General features: G+C 41.9%; 1 protein-coding gene across 1 annotated transcript in view; it reads right to left on the reverse strand.

Moving 5' to 3' along the window:
• GALC (galactosylceramidase) overlaps positions 1 to 21,992 on the reverse strand; it is a 43,605-nt gene extending 21,613 nt beyond the window's left edge. The window contains exons 1-9 of the mRNA XM_045823650.1: positions 21,798 to 21,992; positions 15,307 to 15,375; positions 14,984 to 15,047; positions 13,699 to 13,812; positions 11,720 to 11,859; positions 9,635 to 9,673; positions 7,883 to 8,013; positions 3,440 to 3,595; positions 544 to 668 (exon numbers count right to left, since the gene is read on the reverse strand). Of these exons, the coding sequence (XP_045679606.1) occupies positions 544 to 668; positions 3,440 to 3,595; positions 7,883 to 8,013; positions 9,635 to 9,673; positions 11,720 to 11,859; positions 13,699 to 13,812; positions 14,984 to 15,047; positions 15,307 to 15,375; positions 21,798 to 21,992 (1,033 nt within the window). The remainder of the gene's footprint in view (positions 1 to 543; positions 669 to 3,439; positions 3,596 to 7,882; positions 8,014 to 9,634; positions 9,674 to 11,719; positions 11,860 to 13,698; positions 13,813 to 14,983; positions 15,048 to 15,306; positions 15,376 to 21,797) is intronic.

A 21,992-nucleotide genomic window follows, 5' to 3' on the forward strand; every position in this document is an offset into this window, starting at 1 on the left:
AAAAAGCAATTCCAACCAGGACATATCCCAAGGTGGCATGATGATTATTCTCATTTATTCAAGTTACTTGAGAAACAGCAGTGCAGGAAGGACACCCCGACTCTCCTCTCTATCCACCCAAAAGCAGGAGATAAACCCCCCAGATCACAGGTACCCTCCCTGCACCAGGAGGCGGAGAGACCTCCTTATTGCCAGTAATAGGAAATCCAGAGCAGACAAAGCTGTGTAAGCAAACTGCTTAGCACCCAAGCCTATTCTGTTGTCTTGTCAGTTCTTCACAAACTTAGTTTCTTTGTCTAAAAGTTTTATCAGCACTGCTTTGGTCACTTCATAGGTCCCGTATCTATGACACCTCCTGATGTACAAACTTAAATTTGTTTTTTTTTTCCTCCTGTTAATCTGTCTTGTGGCTGTTTAATTACTGGACAGCCAAGAGAACCAAGAAAACTAGAAGAAAATTTCCGCTCTTCCCGACAATCCTTTCTCAGTAGTTTCTGCTTTGTCTCAGGAATGTAGGGGGTGAGGGCCGGTCTGTGAGCACACCTGTTATCCAGATGGGAGACTCCACCGCGTAGTGCCCGCTCCACGGCTCCTGGGCGGTCATCAGCCCACTGCGCCCGTACGGCAACTGCTCGTAGTAACTAGCCACCAAGTTCCACGCGATTGTTCTAAACGATTTGTTTGATCAAAGAGAGACACCAAAACAGTCTGTGATAAAAATGTCAATGTCTAGGCCTACACAGCAAAAAGACCTACAGCTAATTTATATAAAAATACGTAAATAACTGGAAGATGACCACAAAACAAGAACACGTAAGTTGACTAAGTTCATTCACATTTTGAAAAATCCAGTGTTGGATGCATCTAAATGTTGTTAACGGTGAATCCCATGATAAACAACTACGAATGCATACGAGGTGTACAATTTCTACCGAGTAATGGTGTGGCCAGAAGATGGACCCTGCCCGGGCAGCAGCAGACACGTCGCCAGTGTGAGTCAAGCACAGACAGAGGCTGTATCCATACCTGCTTTCCTGGGATAGTCAGCCTTCTCCGTGCCCCCGGTTCACGATATAACTGTATGCAGTTCTGTGCGACTGCAGAGTTTTAACATTGAGACTGACTGCCTGGCTTCACATCATGGTTCTACCACTTAACCTCTCTGGGCCTCAGTTTCCTCACCTGCAAAATGAGGATAAGACCTGTGCCCAGTCCATGTGACTGCTGTGAGAATTAAGTGTGCTGCTGTGTGCGAGGGGTGCAGAACAAGGGCCGGGCTGCGGCACTGCTATGATCTGCTTCACCTACAAGGACTACTGAGGGCAGCTCACTGGTCTGGATTTTGGTCCATGCTTTCAGATGCCCACAGGAGGTGCTGACCCCCTATAATCTGTGATTCCCCTAGAATCTCTGGTGCTAAGGGAAATCCAAGGGCAAAAGGGAAGCTCGGGATCCTGGACCCCAGTACAGAGCTTTTAAAAAAGAAAAAATAAAAAGAGCTTACCCATAGGATTTTCTTTTTCTTATCAAGTCCTCAACCATAGTAAAAGGACAGACTGACATTCTTAGAAAGTCAAAGCCTTCTAATTCTGTCAACACAAAGCAGAAATAATCATCCCAATATTCAAAAATCCTTACTACCAGTGAAAATCTTAAGCGCTCTCGTGATTTTATAAGATGCACGGCATCTCCTCTGGCTAATGCTAGAAACACAGGCAAACAATCTGGAGGGTACTTTGTAATCTACACAAATACATTTAAAGCCGATAGACTTCCCCCCTAGACACTGGTTCCATTTCCAAGGATGCACCCTGAGGGGGAGGAAATAACTGTCGATGTCTATACAGATTTCTACATGCAACCGATCCCTTCCGTGTGTGCTAAGCTGTTCACTAAACTAGGAAGAAACAACACCCATTCCTCGGAAGAAGAGAATATTCGATGAGGCATAATATATTTTCTGCAACAGAGTTTCCCACATTTGCGTGCACCAGGATCACCTGGGCACCGACCAGCCCACCAGAGCCCCAGGAGCCAGGGCTGGAGATTCAGGCTCAGCAGGTCTGGGCAGCTGCCAAGGGGTCAGTCAGTGCAAGCACGTGTTTGGTGCTGCTCAAAACGAGGCAAGTCTGGGAAATTCCGCCTTGTGTAACATAACATATATCAACATTTAAATGATGGAGTCAAAGTGTACTTAATTAAACATGAGAAGAAGTTCATAATGCCTTGTTAAGTGAAAAGCTTATTTACTGAACATTATACAGTATGGGCTCCCTTCTGCATTCAAAGTTTGCATATATAAGTGGGAAGCAAAATGTTTAAGAACAGTTAACTTCTGGATGGCAGACACATGAGTGATTCTGTTTCCTACTTTGCATTTATATGCAGTTCCTGAGCTCTCTGCAATGAGCAGGCATGCCCACTAATAACACCAAATTAAGTTATTAGAACCAACGGCTCCAGAGAAGCATCTTTTCTTCCAAAGAGAGAAGGGGAAGAACAAAGAAGGCTGTCAGAATAGCGTGCCAGCTCACATTACCATCACAAAAGCATGTATTGGCTTGCTTTTGTTCTATTTGTTTTTGTTTTAGAAAGCTAAATTGAATCTAATTACAATCAAAGCTTCTCAAAGCATTTCAGAAAAGCCTCCCTGAGAAGGAAAGAACAGAGCTGTGTTCTCTCTTCAGAACCTCTGTTTTGGGGACAGTCGTGCAAATTAAGCGAAGCTGCCAGGAGCTTTGGGAAGTGCAGAGTCCACAAGACAACGTGCCTCGTCTCTGCAAAAGGTCACTGCCATAAACAGTGAGGAGGGAAGAAACCATTCTAAACTAAAAGGGGTTTCAGGGTCATAACATCTAAATGCAGTGCTTGGTGCTTGAATGGCTCTTATTCTTTTTTAAAAAGCTATAAATGACATTTTTGGAGACAATTAGGAAAACTTGAATGTAGACTAGGTATTAGAAATATTTTTTAAATGTTCTTAGACTCTTATGTATCGAAATGATACTGTGATCATGTAGAAAAATATCCTTCTTTTTGGAGATACACGCTAAAATATTTAGGGGTGTCATGATAGCTGTAAATTTACTTTATAAATATATATGTGTATATATCTGTGTGCATATACACCTATATATACAGCTTGTTAAAAATCATAAAAATACTTAAATTTTACTATATATGAATTATATGTCAATAAGCCTGACTTTATTTAATACAGACTACATTCAAATATAGAAAAATAAATAGATGTAGCCTAAATACAGATACAGTTATAGATGAAGCTATAAGTAAGGCACAATGCGTATAATCACTGAATCCAGTGATTCAGTGAGAATTCAGTTTGTGAGAATATGGAAGTCCATTGCACATTTTTCTACTTCCTGTGCTTTAGAAAATTTTCAAGGTTAAAAACCTTTCAAAGTTGTCCATAACTTACGAAGTCATGTAGCCATTGATGTAGTTCTGATTCAATATGCGACCCCAGCAGCCAGCACCCACTTCGTTGTTGAAAGTGCTAAAATCTTCAGATGACCACAGCTTCTTCTTGGTCAGCTTTGCATTCTTCACTGTGTGGGTCCCAGGATAATGAGCCCTGGGAAAGAAAGGGAGGGAGGGAACGGGAAAAGGGTGAAATGTGGCACGTACAACCACTTGCTGAGTAAATAAAAATACACGTCTTCTCCAACACGTTCTATTTTCAAACAATGGGCAGCTACCAGGTAGATGTCACACTGACTGTAAGCACCTGCTTCCAAACCTTGTGTCTCGGGATGCTCTTAAGATGAGACAGGCCTACAACCACACAGTAAATGGGAAGATGAAGGAGAAATGTGTTTCTGGAAACCATAAAGTCTATGGAAGCATGCTGACAGGTGGAGGTAGCACAGGAGGCCGCAGCCCAGAGCCCTGCAGGGGAGAAATAAGGTGCAACAGGATTCAGACCTCCCAGGGGAAGCACCGAGTTTGGGACGCGAGGAAGGAAGGAATAAGAAGGAAGCAAAAAACAAGACTCATGAATGTATTATACAGAGTAGTGCTGCCTCCCTGGCTCCTGCCCTTAGTAGACAGAGAAAGCTTGGCATTGACATCCCAACAAGAACAACAACAAAAAAGAACAATACACATCCACACAGAGTCCTTTCTTGAATAACCACCTTGGGAAAACTACAAGTTATAACCCCAGAGCAGCGCTGGCTCTCGGCCTGGGCGATGTTGCTAGGCAGTGGAGGCAGGGTTTCCTGCCGGTTGCCAGGTGGGGCATCCAGGGAGCAGAGGCCCCAGACGCCGAGAAACACCCAGCAAGGCCCAGGGAGGTCCCCACCACAAAGGATTATCCAGTGAACTGTCACAACTGCAAAGGTTGAGAAACCCTGCCCCCGGGGAATGAACACTTCCCTTATTCTAGCATTTGACAGGAGTCAGGCCGCTGAAGCGGAAATGTATGTTTATCATTCCAAGAGTAAAATACTGCCATGATGACTGCGGAAACTATTGATGATTGAATAAAAACAATTAAGAAATTTCAAATGCACCCTGGCTGGCGTAGCTCAGTGGATTGAGCGCAGGCTGGGAACCAAAATGTCCCAGGTTCGATTCCCAGCCAGGGTACATTCCTGGGTTGCAGGCCATGACCCCCAGCAACCGCACATTGATGTTTCTCTCTCTCTCTCTCTCTCTCTCTCTCTCTCTCTCTCTCTCTCTCCCCCCTCCCTTCCCTCCCTAAAAATAAATAAATAAAATCTTTAAAAAAAAAAAGAAAAATTTCAAATGCAAAACAGAACACAGACTGACAGTTAATATAGTAATAAGAGAGCACATTAGCTGAATAACTTTGGGGACATGAGTATGCTTTTTAGTCCAACGATTATTTATCAAAAAATGTAATATTAACACAAACATGTAATAAAGATTGGATTATATCTTTGTAGTCTGGTGCAGTAGCATTCATTACATTAAAAGAATGATTGTGAAGTCCTATTAGAGTTTGCAGTTATTTAATTCCATTTTGGTCATGAATCTTTCTGGAGAAAGTCCTATTTGGGAATTCATTATACCTAGTAAAGCTAGATTAGGGTACAACATCAATTTGGCATTTCAGGATGTCATGAGGAAAAAATATGGGGGTGGTGTGTATACATAAGTGTGTGTGTATGTGTGTGAATGAATGAATGAAAGAATGAATGAATAAATAAATAAATAAAATAAGGTCTGCTTGGGAAAAGTCCAGCCATTGTTAATACAAAGAGAACAGTTTGCAACATCAGAGTAACCCGGCAGCCAAGGAGAATGGACTGGAATATGCATGCGTGAACAATGATGACTTCTCTCACTCATGCATCTCATCTGCTGCGGAGTTTTTTGGCAAAACATCAAATCACCCAGGTGACTCAGCCCCTCTACAGCCCATATTTGGTGCTCTGCGACTTCTGGCTTTTTCCAAAACTAAAATCACCTTTGAAAGGGAAGAGATTTCAGACCACAGGGGAAATTCAAGAAAATACAGAGGGGCAGCTGATGGCAATTGGGAGAACTGTGTGAGGTCCCAAGGTGCCCCCTTTGAAGGGGACTGAGGTGTCATTGTCCTGTGTACAATGGCTCTTGTATCTTGTATCTTCTTCAGTAAATGTCTCTGTTTTTCATAGTACATGGCTGGATACTTTCTGCACAGACCTCATATATGCGTGTGTGTGTGTGTGTATATATATATATATATATATATATATATATAATAGAGAATGTAAAAAGAAACATTTAAGAAAAGTGAGGTTCCACCATGATTTTTTGAGTCACTAACCTCAGGTGCAAACAGGCATCTTTCAGTACTGTAAATACAACCTACAGAGACCACAAGAGTATGCTAGCACCTGCCAGGGTTAAGAAATTATTGTCTCGGCACTATAATGCCTAATGTGGAAAATGACTACTGATATTTATAATAATATTAATTTAATTTTTTTAAACTTCATTCTACGATCATGATATTCAGCCCCAGACAAAAGCCAAAGGTATGGTCAGTGTGTCTCTGGTCAAAAGATACTTGTATAAAAAAATAAAGCCTGGGAAGTCCATGCCATTATGCTACACTGAACTTTAGATGTTAGGATTATGAGTAAATTCTAACTCTACACTTACAGTTTTTCCATTTTCCAAATTTTCTCTAATGCGTGTGCAGTATTTTTATAATCTGAAAAAGTATCTCTTTTAAAATTATAGAAATAGTTGTTATATCCCCCATTCAGAAAATAATAGGACTGTTATATTGCATTTAAACCTGACTGATTAAATAATCTGAGCAAAGAAGGACAGAACTAACACAGGGTCTCGCCTAATATCCAGATCCATTGCTAATTCCAACAAAATGTGAAGGTTCTTATGAATATAATTGTGTAAATGCATGTCCTGTATTTTGCCATGTATAACACATTTGTATGTATAATGTGCACCCATTTTTGGCCCAAACTTTCAGGAAAAAAAATCCTTCATTTTAGTTTTTTAATTCAATTTTTTATTTATTTATACTTAGAAACAAAACCAATTATCATATTCCATACTTTGCATATGGATATGGTATTACTTTGCAAATGGATATCATAATTGCTTTCTAGAGTTATACTTTTAATACATAAACATAAATAAAAGAATCAAAAACATTTATATAGATATGGACTTAGTACTATCTATATATAATGTACACCCTTATATTTCCCTCAAAAATTTGGGAAAAACATGCCCATTATACATGGCAAAATATGGTAACTAGGCAAAACATCTACCAACTCACAGCATGACATGGCCGTGGGTTCATCCTTAGGGAGACTGAGTGGTGGGAACACGGATATTCATTGTATTATTCTGCCTACGTTTGTGTATGTTTAAAATTCTTCGTTGAAAAAGCTATTAAACCAAGCAGAGCCTTCACCCATGAATGAGGAACAAATTCCACACATACATGTACTTTGTTTTATGTATTGTGTATTGTCATGACAGATAAAATTAAAATCCACTTTTAAAAATAATTGCTGTGTGGGGGTTGGGGGTGGAATTGGAAGAAGGTGCAAAAGGTACAAAATTCCAGGTATAAGAGAAATAAGTACTGGGGATGTAATGTACCATGTAATGACTAGTTAATGCTGCTATATAATATATAAGGAGGTCATTAAGAGAGCAGGATCCTAAGAGCTCTCCATAAGAACCACTTTTTCTTTTTTCTTTATTGCAGCTATATGAGATGATAGATGTTAACTAAACCGATCGTGGTAATCATCTCACAATACATGTAAATCAAACCACCATTCTGTATAGCTTAGACTTACACAGTGATGTACGACAATTACTTCTCAATCAAACTGGAGAAAATAAATAAAACGGGAAAAATAACTACTACTGAAATGCAGTGAAGTGCAGGCCTAGAAGGCTGAAAGGCAGACTGGACTGAGGAGCAGGGTCAAGGCCGTACCACTAAGGAGACACGACAAACGTCATGGTCAGTGATCACACCGTGCCATGGACATAAGTGCTCATGACAGAACTCCCAACCACAGGAAGTCTGAGAGCTGGGAACTAACTTCATGACATTGCTTTTTATAACTCCTAAACTTTGAATACTATTCTGCCCCTTAATCTAAACAAAGCCATGTTTTATTACTGCAAACATTAACACAACTTTTAAAAAATACCAGTACCTTTCATGGTCAAAGAAAAATGCCAAATGCATACATTTCAAAGGAATGAAGTTTCAGTTATACTGGCCTTAGTTAAGTAAACACCAGAAAGCTACTTGCTGAAAATATAACCAAATGGGGAGGAAAACACAAAAAGAAAGGCACAGTCAATAGTCGGAGCAAGCAACCAGAGACTCAGTTTCCAAAACGTTCCTTACCCTATGACATCAATGGCCTTCAAGAGCTCTGAGTCAAGCAGCATGGAAGCAGAAATGGGCTCCCAGAGGTTATCACTCGCGATGATTCTGACGTGCGGGAGACCTTGGTAGTTCAGCATTCTCCTTAAAACCTTTTGCAGAGAGAAACAGAACATGAGAAAGGCTACAGCGAGTGTTCAGCGGTTGAATTACAACCAACGTAGTTCAAGTCTCTTCAAAACTCCGCATCCTGGACAATAGTGTCTAAATTATTTCTTAGTAAAAATGTGCTTCCTTTGGAAAATAAAAGCATTATTATCAAGATAACCTACTTCATGGGAATGTAAAAAGAAAATAAACAAACCCATGAGGTCCAAATGCCCTAAAGGGATTTTTGCTCTACCTTCAAAATTGTGTTTAACCATAAAAATGTTGAGTGGGAGGGTGGAAAGTAGAAAACAAATCATAATAGTACTACACAGAAATAACTATTATTTTGGAATGTATTCTCTTTCAGGAAATTTCTTATACAGAGATAAAATAAAATTGGAATCATATAAACATACCATTTGGTAAAATGCTTTAAACTATCATTTTATTTTGAGTGTTTTCCAGTATCTCTAAATATTCTGCCATTACTGAATATATTAGTTCTCAATAATTTGTATCTTATAGAAATAAGAAACACTCCATTGTGACCCTCCAGTCTTTCACACATCTAGACAGGACAGATTTTAATAAACATCTACCTGTAGGACTGTCTACACAGGAAAATTAAAAGCGCCACACTAAATTCTACCCAGAAGCAAGTCAACAAAGCACAGAGTGCCTACTCCGGTGCCGGGCCCTGTCCAGGCACTCACTCATCCCGCCCCATCTACCACCCTCGGACCCTAGACGGCACTGTCCAGACACAATGTACAAACCACGTCTCTGAAAATCCACAGTAAATCTTCAATACAGCATAAATAGCAAAAATAAAAGAAACAACAGTCCCGTCACTTTTATATAAATCACTTGTTCATATTATATTAATCTCTACTCCTAAAAACAAATCCATACCGTTTCCAGGGACCATCCTACTACACTATATGGAATATATATTCATAAACTTATCGAACCTGAACACCTACATTCATCAGCCATTACTGAACTCTTTCAATAGGCATTTTAGCCAACAGGACACAGATTCCAATGAAACGTTACTACCAAATGGCAATTAAACATTAAAAGTTTTTATATCCTGAGACAATTTACTGCAGCTAAACTAAAGGTTCAGAGAAAAGGAAATGGTCTAAATTGTTTAAAATAGCAGTTTTCCAGACCAGATAAGTTGATTTAGAATGCAATGGAATTAGAATAGACTCATAATACACACACACACACACACACACATACACACACACACACACATATACAGACTCATAATATATATACATATATATGTATATGTATATATAATACACACACACACATATATACACACAGACTCATAATATATATACATATACATATATAAAGACTCATTATATATAAAATAAAATGCAGGGCTTATAGGAAATTACATATGCTTTAATCAGGAATATAAATATTATTAAGATTTTGCTCAAATTTTGTGTCACAACTAGCAAAACCAATAATTGTGCTATAAACAAATACTGTTCTTACTACTAATTTCCATGGAACCACTTATTAATTAACTATTAATAAGTAATTAATTATTAATTACTTATTAATAATTTAAAGACTAAAAGATTTTTAAGTTGTACAGACCTTGATATAATTGATGTCGAATGACCTCTCGTTCCAAATCTGCAAAACAAAAAGCCAAAAAGGTCTGAACTAAACGTTTCTAAGTGTCAGAAAATAGACATTATCATTAAATGCCATTTCTCTCGTCAACCCTCATATCACATGAAAGGCCATTTTTCTTACTTTATGGGAGGGTCTATTATTGAATGTGTTAATAATTATAAGACAACATAACTTTTAAAATTAAAATACTATTTTTAAAAAGATTAAAATATTTCCATGGTGTTGTCAAAAATTGTTTATTCCAGAGATTTCCAAAAGAGAAACAGTCAGCTTTCAACAGATACCGACCAGGCACTGTGTGCCGGGTGCTGCGCTGGCACCCGAGACCTGCAGATGGGGCGCTGCTGCAGCAGCTCCCAGAAGGTTCCCACAGACAAAGTGCTCCTGGGTGCACCACACACGTGGAGAAGCACAACCACGTGCTACATCACAAAAGGGAACTCTTTTTTTTTAAGATTTTATTTATTTATTTTTAGAGAGGGAATGGAGGGAGAAAGAGAGAGAGAGAGAAACATCAATGTGCAGTCACTGGGGGTCATGGCTTGCAACCCAGGCATGTGCCCTGACTGGGAATCGAACCTGCGACACTTTGGTTCGCAGCCCGCGCTCAATCCACTGAGCTACGCCAGCCAGGGCAGAACTCTTAATAAGAATAAGAGGGACACACACAAGTCTCTTGGGTTTAGAACCACGAAGCACAGGAATTCAGGGTTGAAAAGAAAACTTTCACGACTTCCATTCTGCAGCTGAGGACACCATTAATAGCAGAGATGGGCCTAGAGCCCAGGTGCTGTGACTCTTTTTACTCCAAGTGATACGGGAAAGAGCTTCTTATCAAAGAAGCCCCTCACCATGGCATGTGATTATCAAGAGTCTAAAAAAGATGTGAGTTACCCATTATTCACCAGAAAGAGTTTCTAAGTGTGGCTTTATCATAATTGAATACTACTAGACGCAAACCTATATTTAGTCTCACTATGGGTTAAAAATAGTTTAGCGTGTTGTCACACAAACTAGTTTTCAGTTATAATTTGGAGAAGGATAATAAGCACAGGTGTACACTTGCTCCTGGCTGACAGCCCTTGGCTCATCCTCACATCCTGTATCAACCCGTGATTCTGCGGTTCATCTGTTCCCGTGTCTACTCCTCCCACTGAACTCCGCAAGAGCTTATTCATGCTGGTATGTGTGGAACGTAATCGTCACAGTACCTGCAGCACAGCAGGAACTAAATAATTGCCTGTGGATTGCAAGAAAATTTTTACAGTCAGATTTGACACGTGGCACATTAATAAACAAAAGTGTATGGAGACCCCCTAGACGTGTGGCATCAGGCTCTGTGGGGTACAACGTAGTCTGAGACGTGCCTCCAACCTGCCAGCAGACCAGATAGAAAGACAAAATATCACGTTTTTCATGTTTTTAATCATTAAATAACAATTTAGGACAAGGGTAGGCAGATTTCTGCCAGCCTGCGAAATCTGGCACACCGCCTCTGTTTTTATAGCCTGAGAGCTATAAACGGTTTTTCCAGTTTTAAATGGTTGCATTTTAAATGGTTACACAATTACCTACATAAATATCCTTATCAATACCTTTTGACCTACAAAACCTAAATTTATTTATTGTCTGGTCCTTAAAGGAAGTGTGTCACCCCCCTGGTTTAGAGCAAGAGAAGAATCACAGAAGAAAATGAGATTAATCAGTGTTGTAACATACAGATTAACACAGTATTATTATAAGAACTAGAGAAAGTAGGGAAAGCTTTGAAAAAGGAGAATTTGAGTTTGGACGACACCCAAAACAAACATTGAAAAATAGTTCCAAAAGTGTAAACACTCAGTACATTTGTCCGCAGCGGAAAGAATACGGACGGGCAAAGAGGAGGAATTAGAGGGTTGCATGCAGTTGATTTATGTTATTATCAGACACCCATAGAACAACTTAGTCTCAAGACACAAAATGGTTAGTCAACAAACGGCCACTTTAAAAAATTACAAATAAGTGTGCCAAAGTTAAGCACGTGTTAGATGTATCACTAACCCCAATATAATCGATGTCCAAATCGTGATGATGCTTGGCGCCCACGATCCAGGTCACGACATAGTAGGCAGTCAGCTGCCGATTCACGTACGGCCAGTTGAAACCTTTTCCCAGCCATCCGGGGAAGGACCACGGCAACCCTGCAGAGGGGCAGAGGGGTGTGACAACGCTGGCACTCTTGAAAACCAAGCAAAAGAAACCAAACAGAATGTAGATAAAGAAAAAAAAACAATGCAGACCGGGCTAAAGGAAAGATCACACACCCTACGCAAATTCTCAAAATCCCTTCAACACTATAATCTCTTACTGATCCCTAGAACAGATGTGATAACTCCAAATGCTCTTTCGAGACAAAGAAATAAAAACAAACACCTCTCCCAAAGGTAACTTACCAATAGAAAGAAAGACATACAGTTTAACTGAACATCTCTACCACATACTAGAGCGGATGTTCAATATCCAACTTCTGTGTCCAAGCGCAAATCAAAGAGTTCTGAAAAGCTTATGCTTGACCACTCCTACAAGGTAAGTATCATACGATTTTCCCACTCAGTACTAAGGCTACTTAAAACATACAGTAGGGAATGAAATTCAGCAAAACTAGTTTGTCTTTATAGCAATATAAATGCCAATGACTCAACAGGGGAAATAAACATTCCCTTGTTAAATGATGTATATTAAATAATCCACATTGTTCAGATACCCCAATATTATTTTCAGTGAAAAAATGAGAATACTAGAAGCACTAATTACAATTCTAAATCCTAATTCTGTCACTGATACATTAAAATAAACTCAACAGTTAAGTTCCTTAACTGTTTATATGTCACCAACCTGGTTCACTATTAAAAAATTCAAAATCAAAATAACAAAATGTTTATTTTTCTAAACTCAGGAGGAATGTCTAACTGTATTTCCATAAGAAATGTGACATTAAAATAATGGAGCATTTTAAAACAAGGAAATGCCAAATACATTCCGAAGGTCCACCACGTGTCAGTCTTGGTTAGGACAGGGTTCCGCATGCCAGGTTTCCTACACTTGAACCAGAACTGACCTTGAAGGCAGCCCAATGGGCAAGTAAGCGCTGAAGTCAATGGTGCTTCTTACTGCTCCACACATTTCTGGAATCTCTTACAAAAGTCCACTTACAAGGAACACACTGACTCCTCAGTATTTAATTTAGGAAATTTATGCTTGTCCTTTAATGTAATTGTAGAAATCTCATAATCTCACTGAACCTAGCCTGAACATGCAAGCCTGTTTCAAAAAATCAAATTCACTTCAAATGACGGAAGCACGCCACCACTGTGCACGTGTGAAGCTTTTTACAAGTGCGCTCACTGCTGCAGGAGCACTGGGAAGTGAGCGCGGTCCCATCGGAGGGCCACTCACAATCCTGCCGCTGGGACCTGAGGTCCGCAGGGCAGGGGTCGCGGCTGCATCATTCCAACCCCACATCCCTGAGATTCAAAACAAACCAAACACCTTTTGTATGTGCTGCTTCTAGAAATGGGGACTACTACTATATAAAATACACAATTTTGCAAATAGTTGGAATAGATTACTGCATGTAATATACAATTTTATAAACAGGATTGCCCCTTGACAAATTTTGATGAGAAATTCTGATGAAGAAAGTAGTTTAGCAAAACACCACAATGGAATAGTTTATAAACCTAATTTTGCCATTTACTAATTATCTGACCTTAAGTCAGTGGCATAACCTCTCTAAGCCTCTCCTGCTTCTTCTGTAAAATGGGAAGAATAATGTCTTGCTCCAGAATTATTATAAAAATCAGAGATAATATATAAGGGCGAAAAAAGGACCGGGCCTGGCACGCGCTTGGCTACTGGTAACAAGCTGGTCATATTAATTACATTATTAGTACTTCAGTTTTAACAGAGCTTCCACATACATGATTCAGGAAAGTTAAAGGAAAACAGGCCGAATAAGTATGGCAAACTTCACTTCTTACCCATGAGTGTGATATTGGGGTTCCGCTTCTTGGCTTCCTTCATTAACCACCACTCATATCCTCGGAAATAATTCTCATCGAGCATGTAGTGCATGTGGGAGGGCTCAGTGCCATCTGAAAGGGAGAGAGCGAAAGAGAAAGGAAGCAATTCCATTATCAGTGCACCGTGGGTGGGACCACTCGCCCAACACACACGCACGCACACACACATACACGCACGCATCTCACAGAAGGAGTGTTCCAGTTCCGATCCCAAAGTGGGGCAAAGGAGAACAATCGCATAATGTAACTTGTGGATGGATGACAAAGCACAGTATCTCATCTGTTTTCATCCTCCTAAGCATCGTAAGCACCTTCCATTTCTACCATAAGCAGTGTTAACAGAAGTGTTAGCACCTCATATAACTGCAAATTCCTGGAACTACATTCCGCTGGGCTTTTGGTCTCTCTGGGGTTTTCAAGTCCCATATCCAACTTCGGATTCACATCGCCCCCAAGCCGGCTTCTCAGTCCCGGGTGTGAACCCCTGGGCTCGGAAGACCCAATTCTCACACTCCGTTCCTTTCAGCGTAAAGTAAACGCTAACACCACCACAGGGAGGTATGTGTTTAACAAAAATGACTTCCAAATCACTAACAGAAACATGAGTGCACAAACAACAGGCTAGAGTTCACTACAGTGGAATCTGACCTACGAATAATAAGCTGTAGAGTATTACTGAGAGAATTAAATTCCTTTTCTCCTTCCTGGAAACTATGGCCCATAAACCTTTAATCGACTACATGTACAGCACAAAGTCAATCAAAATGGTCATTGAAGAGTGAAGATTTGGTGGTTAAAAATAATTTTGTTTTGAAAAGAAAAAAGACCTATGTACCTGAAGTACTGCTGACTTACATTTTATCACCTATTTTATTTAAAACTAATAACACCTTACATCATTTATACAATATTAAAAGCTTTCTTAAACTTTTTAATACAATTTCAAACTATCCCTATATTCCCTCTAGTGAATATAGCTTTTAGAAAACTGTAGAGTTGTTTATCACTGACTACTTCAATTAAATAAACAATCTAAAGTCCAAATGCTATTTCTGATGGGAGAAAATGCATACTTTGATACAATTTTTTAAAAGAACTAGAGTAAAAAAGAATATTAAGAAACAATCTACTAAGCAATAATCAATATCAAAAAATGTAGGCACTATTTATACTCTGAAATTAAGTTTAACCATAGATTCAAATGATGGGGGCTGGGGGGAAATCCCATTTCCCAAACTCCTACCTGTTGTCTGCCCATCACCACCTATTTCCACTTTTAGAATATGCAAAGAGGCACCGAAGTTTGGCTGGAGAAAGAAGTAACAGTATTAACCTGTGATTCATCGTATGATGGACAAAACACTTCAAGACAATTACTAATTGCTGCCTTCAATTTTACAGGTGAGAAAAGCAAAGCAAAACTTCAAATACATAGCAACTTATCCCAAAAGTAATCTGCCATTTAAAAAAAAAAACTAGAATCGTGAAGGTGATAAAATAATGAGTAAAATTCACCCTAGTTTCTAAAATATCACCAGTACCATTAAACAATTCTTTTTCCATTACCTTAAAGAGATAATCCAATATTTGAGAACGATAGGGCTCTGGGTAATTTACTAAAAGTCGGGAGGTTGCCTAAAAAGAAAAGTTTCAAAAGTATGAATGAAGCAAATCCAATCATGAATACTTTTTCATATTGCTTTATGCACCCCACCCATATGTAGCCAGCACTTAGGCAAAACTGAGCTGTATGAAGTCATTTCCCAGGCTGTTTTGTTTTGTTTTGTTTTGTTTGCCTGCATCTGTTTTGCTGCCCCACACTGGCCAAATGGGCTATTGTTCGTCCAATAGCTAAAACACGGATTCCAAGCAAGAAGCAAGTTTCTCTTCTACTGAGACGGGGGCTGGCTGGGAGGTAAGCTTGTTAATTCTATTGATGAACCTCACGATTACAAATTTACCTTGAGGGCCTGGGCTCAGGGAGTGGTGACTATAAGAAATGAAACTTGAGTTTCTCTATCTTAAGGCCATGAGTCAACTACCGTTTCTGGGGGCCAGGACAGGAAGGATGAATCTCAGGTAACTTCACCCCCAACATCTTGCAGGGAGATATGACGAGCAGAGGTGCCGAAAGGAACCACTACCCTCCTGTTCCTCATTAGAGATTTGTCAGTGCTCTCTGTTGTTGTTACGAATGACCACACGATGATGCCCAGACCGAGCTGCACTAAAAACCTCACGCAAGACTGGCATCGGAATGCGTGGGAAGACACAGGTGGAAGGTGCAGGGACCAACACCAGACCACACCTAACCATGGCTGACGACTGCTTGAACAAAGAAACCACAAAACCAGTGACTGAGCAGTAACGTATCCCAAGGGAAAGAGAAGAAGTAAATTGTATCATGAAACGCTGGCACCTCACTCCCAGATGGACCGTAGGTTCAGTCCACTGACACCCTGCCAGGCGTATGACAACGACAAGATGCTTGACTTTTATGGAACTCAGTGTGCCATTTATACTCTCGCATGTGCTCCCTCTGACATGTCAGCGGCACTGTATCTGTCTCCCCCACACCCAGAACCTCCCCCGCCTTTCCTGAGCCACCGACACGCGAGCCACCTCAAGCGCAACACACCCCCACCCGAACATGGCCACTTTTTCCTAAATCTGTTCTTCCTCCTGCATCTTCTATCTTAGTAAAGAACAACAATCTGCCTTAACCATAAACTTAGGACCACCCTTTCACCCCGCTTCCCATCCATTTTCAGTCACCCAGACCTCCTTACTGTCTCAAGAAACCCATCCCTTCCTCTTCACCCCAGCTGCCTTCATCCAGGCTCCTCGATTATTAGAGTAGCCTCAGTGGTCTCAGAGTCTCCCATCTGCCTCTTGTGTTCTATTCTCGACACAACTTGCCAGATTAATTTACACAAAACACAAATCTAATCGTGAAACTTCTCAGTATAAATTTACCAAGACCTCCCTCTCCTCCAAGAGCTTTCGGGATAAAGTTCAAACTGCTCAATCTGATACCCAAACCCCTTCATTATTTGCATCCTAACTCTGACACTTTATCTGTTGTCATTCTACATCTTCAGTCTAGATTAGGGGTCCGCAACCCCTGGCCACACCACAGGAGGTGAGCTTGAATGTAATGCCCTTGAATTGCCCCGGAACCATCCCCCCCAACCCTAGTCCGTGGAAAAGGTGTCTTCCAAGAAACCAGTTCCTGGTGCAAAAAAAGTTGGGGACCGCTGGTCTAGATAATAATCAAATCAAACTGCTTTTTCTCCTTCTTCTTCCTGGAATGCATTCCACCTCCTCACGCGGCCAAGGCCAGGTCATCCTTCAGCCGTCTGCTCACACTCCCCAAGGAAGGATGCGGCTGCTCCCCACTCCCCCCTCCCGCCCCTTGGCCCGCAGCAGGTGCCTCCCCTGCAGACGCCCTCCGCATCAGGCCCCTATGTCTACCGGAAGTCTTTTCACCCTGTGTCCTAATCACTGCTTTACTCTTTCACTTCGAAATTCCTCGAGGACAGAGATGATGTCTTATTTAAGCTCAGATCCCATTTATTCTCTTATTCAATACACATTTACTTAATATCTTTTACATTATCATCTGTTGTGCTGGTACAGGCAATCTAATTGCATCCTGATTCCAACATTTACAAGCTGTGTGACCGAGGGCAAACCACTGTGGAGTGGGTTATCGCACTCATTCAGCTGTTCTGAGATAAAATAAGATGGAAGCAAAGGATTTAGCACAGTAACTGGCACATAGTAAGCTCTCAATAAATGACAGGCATCAGACACACACACTGTTTTTAATAAGACAGTCACTGTTCCCAAGTAGTTTACAGACGAGCAGAGACTCAAACATTTAAGTAGGCACTCAGTGAGCGAACATTCTATATGCACACAAACCTATCTGGCCCAAGGTAAACAATGCTTCTGCGCTGCATTATGCCCTTATGGTGTGTTTTGTTGTTTTGGGGGGTTACTTAGCCCTCTCTACACTCCTATCCTGAACACTGAAAGTGCCAACTTTAAGCAAACACACTACATCGTCGTGCTACTGCAAGCCCCTAGTCACACCCATTGCAAAAGGATCAGCCAATGAGAATAGCCAGTTAAGGGTAGAGTAGCCAAATGTGGAAATCCCCATCAAGCAGTACAAATTACCAAATTACCAATCACAATCTCTGAATGGGGCCTGGAGCTCTTTCCAGCCAGCACAGGAGGGAGCCTGAGCACAGTAGCTGCCACGTAATGAGCTCTCAGAAAAAAGCAGGTGTCGGATACACACAGTGGAACACCTGTTTCGCCCACCGTCCTCGGGATAACTTGCTCCTTCCTGATCTATGAAACAGGATGTTGTTAACTAAAACTAGTCACATACCTGACGCCACCCCAAGGACTTTACATATTTCCTCATAACGTTCCTACCAGGCACATTATGACACAGGTATCACAGGTATCACGGTGACCCCAGAAAAGAAACTGAGACAGAGAAAGCTTAAGTCACCTTCCCAAGGCTGTACACGGAGCGGCAGGGCCCAGAGCAGACGCCTGGCAATCTGCTCTTAAGTCTACATTCTTAACTACAATACCACACCACCTTCCCACTGGACATGAAGAGTAAATGAGAGCATTCCAAACGTTTACCGCCACAAACCGTGCTAGGCACCAGGGACTCCACACAGAAGTTGAAAATGTTGTGCAAATAATGTGCTGCAACCCTGTTCATTTGATCAGTATTTGAGCTTCTAAGATGGGTAACGCACTACACAGGGAGACTCTATCAAAAGAGATAAGATCCGCCTACTCTGAGTTATGAAACAACTCTCATTTTAATCATTTTAAACTGAGTTAAGCATAATCAAAGACTGCCATGTTCCGCAAGTTTAAGCGCTTGATTTAACATCACAAATACCTACCCCACGTAGGCCTAACTTTGGGAGCCCACCTGCATCACCACCTCCTGAAATGAGGCACAACCTTGAAACTGAACTGACCTATTCTCCGGACTAAGAGACTGGTTCGGGGAGATATGGAGCAATCTACCACTCAGGATACACTCATACCTACTTACACCAGATGGCCCAAAAGGTGAAAGCATTTCCCAATATTACCAAAACCAGTGAACAGATTCCTAGGGCCCCTAGATCACTGGCCTGATTTCATGGCAGGACCCTTTAAACTTGGGACAATGGCTATGCACTGGATTTCAAACCATTGCCTGTATAATTATTATAGGAGTGTCAGTATAATCCTATTTAGATGAGTACTTTCTAGGTTACAATGGGCCCTACCCTTGACTTTCAGCAGATCAGTTACCCAGGCAGTTAATATCCTCATCATTGACTCAGATGCCTCAGCATGAAGGATGAATTGCATCGTAAACGCTGAGAGTCGGTTTCTTCTTTTTTGTGACGCAACTGCCTGACTTCAGCTTTGATGATTGTGGCATCCACTTCAAAGAAGTATCCATTTCAAAGATGGCTATCTCAAATAAACACACCACACAATAAAGAGGCAGGGTGAGGTGAGGCTTTGAAGTCTAAATTCACCAACAGAGGGAGTCTGCAAAATACCAGGTGCCCACCTGCAACCCAGTAAAAGCAGACACCTCAAGCCACACACCCCCTCTCTCTCTCTTCCCCACCTGCAGACTCAGCGTGTGGTCCCAGGTGTCCAGTGAGCTATGGAGCAATCCACCTTCTGCTTTCCAGGACTTGTGAGTAATGAAACTTCCCCTGACCCCAAGTTTCCTGACGGTTATTGCTGAGTGCACTGCAATCATAATAAGAACCAGTCCAGCCACAGCACTGGTTATCTACCTACTGAAACCAGCACAAACATCCACCCAGCAAGCTAGCTCTGAATTGCATTTGAGAGCGCAAGTTCCATCTGATTCAACCCAACAAACAACCCATTCAAGAGTTCAGCATTAATATTTTCAAATAAAATTAGCTGTAGCTTTGATCTGGGGTATGATAAAGAAAATCCCTCCCACTCAAACCTCCACTACCATAAACCCTACAGACCCAAAGGTTACCAAGAATAAAACAAAGACCAGACAAAGGTTTCATATAGGGGTGTCAAACTCATTTTCACTGGGGGCCACATCAGCCTCATGGTTGACTTCAAAGGGCCGAATGTGATTTTAGGACTGTATAAATGTAACCACTCCTTAACTAGGGGCAAGGAGCTCAGCGCTGCCACTGAGTAGAAACAAGGTGCCAGGCCAGATAAAACAAGGTGGAAGGCCAGATCCGGCCCACAGGTCTTGTGTTTGCCACTTGTGGCAACAATTGTGGTACAAAAATCAAGTAAATTTGGTTTGGAGCCAAGAACAGTCATGCTACAAATTCCCACACCTGGAGGCCATCTGACAGCATGACCAGAAGGCTAAGGAAATTATCAGCTGTGCCCACACAATTCTGCACGAAGCTGGAGTGGTCCTCCTGTCTCCCTCATGTACATAACACTGACTCATCCCAACTGCAACAGCCAAAAAGGGACTTAGGAGACATGCCAATTAAATGTAACTGGTATGCTGGATAGGGTTCCAGAACAGAAAAAAAAAAGAACATTTGCTAGCAGTTAAGTAAATATGAAGGGAAATACGAACTTCCATTAATGTTACCAATATTGCTTGTGACAAATGTGCCATGCTAATGTGGGATGCTGATAACAGAAGAAACTGCTGCAGGGTCCCTGAGAATTCTGTAGTGTCTTGCCAATTCTCCTGCATACCTAAAACGATTCTGAAATTAAAAGTTTGTTTAAAAAAATGCATCCCTTACTCCAGAGATCCTTGAACCAGAAAAAAAAAAAACTGTCGCTCAATACTCAGTATGAGAATCAAATGGTGTGTTTGTTAAAATGCAGATTCTTAGGCCCTACTCCAGGCTACGTCTGAATGGGGGTTGGGGGGTGGCCAGCATCTGCATTTCAACAAGCACACCAGGTGATTCTTAGGCCCCCTAATGGTGGCTAGCCACTGTCCTTGCCGTTGAACCAATGTTTCCCCTTCCTTGCGCACAAAAATGATGTACTAAGGTACTGAAACTTCTATTGGGCAACTCACACCCGTGAGCCTTGCCCATCTATCTGTAGGCAACACAGCCCCCCAGCAATAAACAATTCTAGACGATCAGTTGATACTAGTATAGCCTGCCATTTAAAAAAAGTCCCAGACGGTTCCAGGCCTCTTGCCTTACTAAAGATGTCTAGAGGTACCTGTCCTTCCTCCAGTAAAAACCTATTCAGACTTAAAAGATACAGAGAACAGACTGATGGTTGCCACAGGGGAGAGGTGTTGGGGGACAGGGTAAAAAAGGGTGATAGGATTAAGACATACTAATTGGTAATTACAAAATAGGCTTGGGGGTGTAAGGTAAAGCATAGGGAATGTAGTCAACAATACTGTAATAGCTATCTATGGCACCAGGTGCACTTAAATTATCAGAGGGGAAACTTTGTTACCTATGTAGATGTCTACCAGCTGAAACTAATACAAAATAGTGTTGAATGCAAACTGTAATCGAAATATAAAATAATTTTTTAAAAAAAACTATTTTGCACTGGCCCCTCTGAAAGGGCTCAGGTGCACCCTGCCTGCACTCTAGCGGTGCAGCGCGCTTCGCTTCTGACTCCGCCACCCACCTCTCTGAAACGGAAAAGGGACAGCCAAAGAATCTCACTGGGGCATCATCCCCTTCGCCTCCGGGAGAGAGGCTCTCCGGCTCCCAAGATTTCTGCAGCAACCCTCCCGGAGCACCCTCTGCGGCGAACACAGCCCCGGCCCAGTGTCCAGGCTAAAAGTTCAGGTCCCAGCCATGTCACTTTCTACACCTGTCATTCGGTGGACCTCTAGATGCTCAGCTGTTAAACCTAACCGCCTCTACAGCTTCATCCTAGACGAGCAAGCCCGGATCCCAGCACCGCAGCGGGCGCGCAGGCACCGCCGAGCCGGGGGATTTGTGGGGCGGGACGAGGCGGGCCCCGGCGCCCCCCTCTCCCCACGCGCTGCACCTCCCGCCGCTCACCCCGCCGCCGCTGACCGCGCCGATGCCATCGAACTCCCGGCCCAGCCCGTCGGAGTCGTCGAGCACGTACGCGCCGCCGGGCGCCAGCAGCGCGCACAGCAGCAGAGGGATCGCGGCCCGGCCCGCCGAACCCGCGGCGGCCGTCATGGCTTTCCTACGGCGTTGCTGGGAAGCCGGGAGGTGGCTCTCAGCCAT

Source organism: Phyllostomus hastatus, unplaced genomic scaffold, assembly GCF_019186645.2.
Source record: "Phyllostomus hastatus isolate PE091 unplaced genomic scaffold, TTU_PhHast_1.1 phas_scaffold_501, whole genome shotgun sequence".
In the NCBI taxonomy this organism is placed as follows: Eukaryota; Metazoa; Chordata; class Mammalia; order Chiroptera; family Phyllostomidae; genus Phyllostomus; species Phyllostomus hastatus.